The following is a 5000-nucleotide window of genomic DNA, read 5'->3' as shown; positions in this document are numbered from 1 at the left end:
TATGTGTGTGTGAGTGTGTGTGAGTGTGTGAGTGTGAGTGAGCGTGAGTATGTGTGTGTGAGTGAGTGTGATTGTGTGTGCTTGTGTGTGTGTGTGTGAGTGTGTGTGAGTGTGAGTGAGCGTGAGTATGTGTGTGTGAGTGAGTGTGAGTGTGTGAGTGTGAGTGAGCGTGTCAGCAGTTTTCCTCGCAGGTCATAAAGAATTCTGCTGCTGCTCGCATTTTATCCTGCTAATCTATAAGCATAATAGCAGAGCAGCTCACTTCTCCTCCCTCTGCCTCCACCTTTGATCTCCACACACACACACACACACGTCCTGTGTGTGTGTGTGTGCGTGAGGTGTCCCGCTTGTCTTTTCGAGGACGCGCGTGCTGATGAGACGTCTTCATCGGGACCATCAAACCGCCGTGTGACGCCACCCGTCAGGCTCCACCTGTCAGGCTCCACCTGTCAGGCTCCACCCGTGGTCACGTGTCAGTCACGAGCACAAAACCAAGAAGAAGAAACTCACAGCATGAAAGTTCAGGTTCTGCTGTCAGAGGAACGTGAAACCTTCAGAAAATATGACCCGAGCAGAGCTGCACTGTGACAGGACATGAAGGAGGTCAGAGATCAGGTGAGGCGAGGTGACACCTGTCAGGTGTGACAGCAGGCCATGACTGACACCTGCAGAAAGAGGCAGCTGAGCTGAACTCAGAAAGCTGGCAGCCATGTTGAACACAGGACTCTCAGTCTGCATTCAGTCTGTTTGGGTTCCGCTGTGTTCCCGACGAGTCACACGAAGAACAAACGTCACAGACGAGAGATGTGTGTGTGAACGTTTTCAAAGCAGGGTTCTTACAGTGTGGTACGTTCACTGTCGCGACACAGGAGGCTGTTCAGCTGTGCAAATCTTTGACTCGTCTGCTCTCGTCATGTATCAGACGGTCCGCCATGTTTCCACTGTCCAACAGAAACAAACAAAAAAGGAAGAAACAGGCGGAAACTGTGTGTGTGTGTGTGTGTGCGGGAGTGTGTCTGAGTGCGCAAATGTGTGTGTGTGTGTGTGTGTGTGTGTGAGGTAGGGGTGGTGGAGGGTGTATTGATTCAGTGTCTAGACGCAGATATATCAACTATCTCACTGCAGACAGAAGGCCCCACACACACACACACACACACACACACACACACACTGCAGTGTTTTCTGCTCCAGCCTTGCAAACAGATACTGATCCCACTTTTGCAGATGCTGGAAAACCCAGCTCAGATGTGTGCCTGTGTGTGCGTGAGTGTGTGTGGATGTGTGGATGTGTGTGTGTGTCCTTACATTGAGGAAGCCCACCTGTCCGGCCTGCTGGGCGGAGTCAGGACAGACCAGCTGGACGAACTCCTTGAGCGTCTCCTGCGGGTGATACCTGATGGCTGGGTGGGAGAAGTAGGAGCCGGGCTGCTGCAGGATGGGGGAGGAAGAGAAGTGGAGGCTGGACGGGGGAGCGTGGGGACTCGCTGTGGGGAGAATGGGAGGAGGAGGAGGGGGAGCAGAGAGAGAGAGAGAGAGAGAGAGTTATTTAAAGAAAGAAGAGAGGAGGAGTAAAGAGTCACATTTAAAGTTGATCAAAGGGGCGGGGCTTAACATGCACATACGTGATGATGGACACACAGCAGAGCAAACAAAACCATGACAACACACCATTGACTCCGCCCACACCCAGCTGTCAATCAAAAAGAGTGCTTCCTCTTTCTCCTCCCATTTCCTCTCCACCCTGCGCTCCACTCCTCCATAGTCTTCTTTCGTTCCTTTATTTCTGCTGTTTCGTCTCTTTCCTCACGTCTCCTCTCATCTCCTCCTCCTCCTCCTTTGCTCTCCTTTCCTCTCCTGCTTCCTTTCCTCTCTTCCCCACTCCTCTCTAATCTAATTAGGGCTCTAATTGGTCTAATATTCTCTGATTGCTCGTTAGTGGACGAGGCCTCGTTAAGAACTGTGATGTATAGAGCTCTGAGGAGAGAGAGAGAGAGAGAGGGAGAGAGAGAGGAAGAGAGAGGGGGGGGGAGGGAGAGAGAGAGAGGGAGAGAGAGATGTAAGAGAGTTTAGAAATGAAAGAGACAGGAAGAGAGAGGAGGGAGAGAAAAGAGAGAGATGGAGGGAGAAGGGGATGGATGGAGAGTTAAAAGCTGCTGCACTAATTCACTTAAAGTCTGCTGTGATTTATCACTCTGACAATACACACTGACTGAGTGTGTGTGTGTGTGTGTGTGTGTGTGTGTGTGTGTGTGCCCTGTGGCCAATGTATTTACAGTAATCATTGGATGGATGGCTTTCTCTGCCCTCTCTCTTCCTCTCGTACACACACACACACACACACACACACACACACACACACACAGAAATGGGCACTGTGTGTGTACATTAATAGGAATGATCTCACTTGGTGTGCAGACATGCATTACCACCCGTGTGTGTGTGTGTGTGTGTGTGTGTGTCTTTTCAGGTTAGATAGTGAGGTAGTCTGGGCAGGAAGGAAATAACACACACACACTCATTTTATTTGTATTATTGTATTTTACATGTGAATATTTCACACATGGGTCACAACATGTCTGATGGTTGCCTGGCAACTGCACTGCGACTACGTGACCCCAGGAAGTCAGTACAGCCGGCCGCCGTCCGTCACCAAGTGCTAATCAGCGAGCCACGTGAGCCTTATGCTAAGCTAGGCTAATCTGCACAACAGTCAGTGCAGACGTGAGTGTGGCGCGGCTACGTGAACAACAGTGACGTACACGTCCTCACCTGCACACACCTGGCCTGGAGGTGCGTCCTGAGGACTTAAACTCTGTGGTCACTACGGCCACCATGTGAGAGACGTGAACGGAACAAAGAAGAAAACTGATGATTCGTCGTTTCTTCACAACAGTGGAGCTAAACATGTAAAGTTCTCTCAACTGAACGTACAGAAACCAAACTGGTATTGATCGTCTCGTCTGTCTTCCAGCAAGACAGCAAACAAGAGGATTCTTCCTTTAAGAACAACTGTGTGTGTGTGTGAGAGAGAGAGAGAGAGAGAGTGTGTGTGTGTGTGTGTGTGTGTGAGAGAGAGAGAGAGAGAGAGAGACAGAGTGTGTGTGTGTGTGTGTGTGTGTGTGTGTGTGTGTGTGTGTGCGTGTGGTATTGAGGACTGGCAGCCTGCATGTCGAACACAGAAGAAAGGGCTGGGATTAGTTCCACTTTGCAAATTGCCTTGCTTCACTGCCTCAGACACCCTCCTCCTCCTCCTCCTCCTCCTCCTCTTCCTTCTCCTCTTCCTTCTCCTCCTCTCCCACTTCTGTCTCTCCCCTAACAATGTTTCTTTGAAGAAGATATTTGCCATCAAGAAATGGATTGACAAATGATTAGAAGGAGGAGAACTAAAACGGCAAAGTGCTTTCATTTGTTCTGCACTGGGAGGAGGAGGAGGAAGATGAAGGATGAAGGAGACTTTGGAAGGAGGAGGAGATGAGACGTAATCGCCTGCTGAAGAAGGATGAAGTGAGAGAAGGAGGGAGGTGAGAGGACAGGAGGAGGAGAAAAGCTGCTGACGGTGTCACGTGATGCTTCGTTATCGTTGGGAAAGTTACATGCTGCTGCTCGTTCACATCCTGCCCTGACCTGAGCCCATCACCTGAGCCCATCACCTGAGCCCATCACCTGAGCCCATCACCTGAGCCCATCACCTGAGCCCATCACCTGAGCTCCCCTGCATACCTGCACACCTGTTCCCGCCTTTCCCTGCATGAGATATACCAGCTCATGGCCACTCACTCTCTGTCAGACTGTTGCCCATCAGACTTGTGCTTGTCTTACTACACCTTCAGGTGTGCCGGATTTACCTGCCTGGTTTTGGACTTCATAAGCAGCTTCTCATATGACACCAGACTTTTTCATGATCTATGAGTACGTGTTTTATGTAACTTTATGTAACAGGCACGCACGCACGCATGCACGCACACACACACACACACACACAGGAAGTGAGTGTTTGTGCTTTGGGATCAATCAGATAATAAAAACCAGTGAGGAAGAAGAAGAAAAGGGAAGGTTGAGGAAGCTGAGGTGTGGAGGACACACACACACACACACACACATTCCCAATCCTGCCTAAAGCCTACAGGTGTGTGCCTACAGGTAGAAAGACTCCTCTTTATCTGCTCTCCTGCACCTCCTCCTGCCAAAACCCACAGCTACTGACAGGGGAGGGACGAGTGTGGAGGTGTGTGTGCGTGTGTGTGAAAGGGGGAGGAGTCGGGGAGGTGAGGGGATGGTGAGTTTTTGGGGTTGACTGGTTGAGGACCTCACCTCGAGGCCCGGTAATGACGGGCCGGTGATGGTGTGTGAAAGCCGTTCGGGGGGAAGAGGAGGAAGAAGTAGAGGAGGAGGTGGAGGCGGAGGAGGCGCCGCTCGGGGAAGGTGCGGCGCCGCAGAAACCAGACTTCTCTGACTTCTTTAGAGCGCCGGCGGGCGACGGCATTCCTGCCAAGAACCATGATGATGAGGATGAGGAGCGGGTCAGCGTGCTTTCTTTTTTAAATCTGACATTTTTATGCACCTCCATTGGTGGAGAGGAGCTGGGAGGAGGGGGAGGAGGAAGGCGGAGGAGGGAGGGGTTGGTTTGTGTGGGGTTTGTGTGGGGTTTGTGTGGGGTTGGGACAGCAGGGAGGGAGGAGGCTAACAGACTGAGAGAAACAAGTGAAGCGACTTCAGTTTGTGTGTGTTGTTATGGTGAGACAACAAAGAGTTTATTTACATCAGTTTTACAACAACATAAAAAATGTAAATAATCAATAAAATTCCAAATTGGGCCACATTCTCATAAGTATAATATTATATGAATAATAATAAAATAAACCATTAAATTAAAATAGAATTATAATAAAATACAACTAAATTTTAATTTTAATTTTTTTTTAAGGAATGTTTCCTCTGAGCTGATTGGAGCTGACTGCATGAGTGTTTATGATGCACCTGAGGGGGCGGGGCTTACAGTG

General features: G+C 49.9%; 1 protein-coding gene across 9 annotated transcripts in view; it reads right to left on the bottom strand.

The window, feature by feature from the left end:
• nfia (nuclear factor I/A) overlaps window positions 1–5000 on the bottom strand; it is a 127385-nt gene that overhangs the window by 11174 nt on the left and 111211 nt on the right. For 5 of the 9 annotated variants that reach the window (XM_046390615.1, XM_046390617.1, XM_046390616.1 and 2 more), the window contains 2 exons: window positions 4312–4485; window positions 1306–1484 (listed from right to left, as the gene is read on the bottom strand). In XM_046390615.1, the coding sequence (XP_046246571.1) occupies window positions 1306–1484; window positions 4312–4485 (353 nt within the window). The remainder of the gene's footprint in view (window positions 1–1305; window positions 1485–4311; window positions 4486–5000) is intronic. The other 4 variants (XM_046390622.1, XM_046390623.1, XM_046390624.1 and 1 more) reach the window with 2 other exon arrangements.

The sequence above is a fragment of the Scatophagus argus genome, chromosome 6, assembly GCF_020382885.2.
Source record: "Scatophagus argus isolate fScaArg1 chromosome 6, fScaArg1.pri, whole genome shotgun sequence".
Classification (NCBI taxonomy): Eukaryota; Metazoa; Chordata; class Actinopteri; family Scatophagidae; genus Scatophagus; species Scatophagus argus.
Note: the sequence above shows the minus strand (reverse complement) of the source record. Positions and strands in the feature narration are given on the sequence as shown.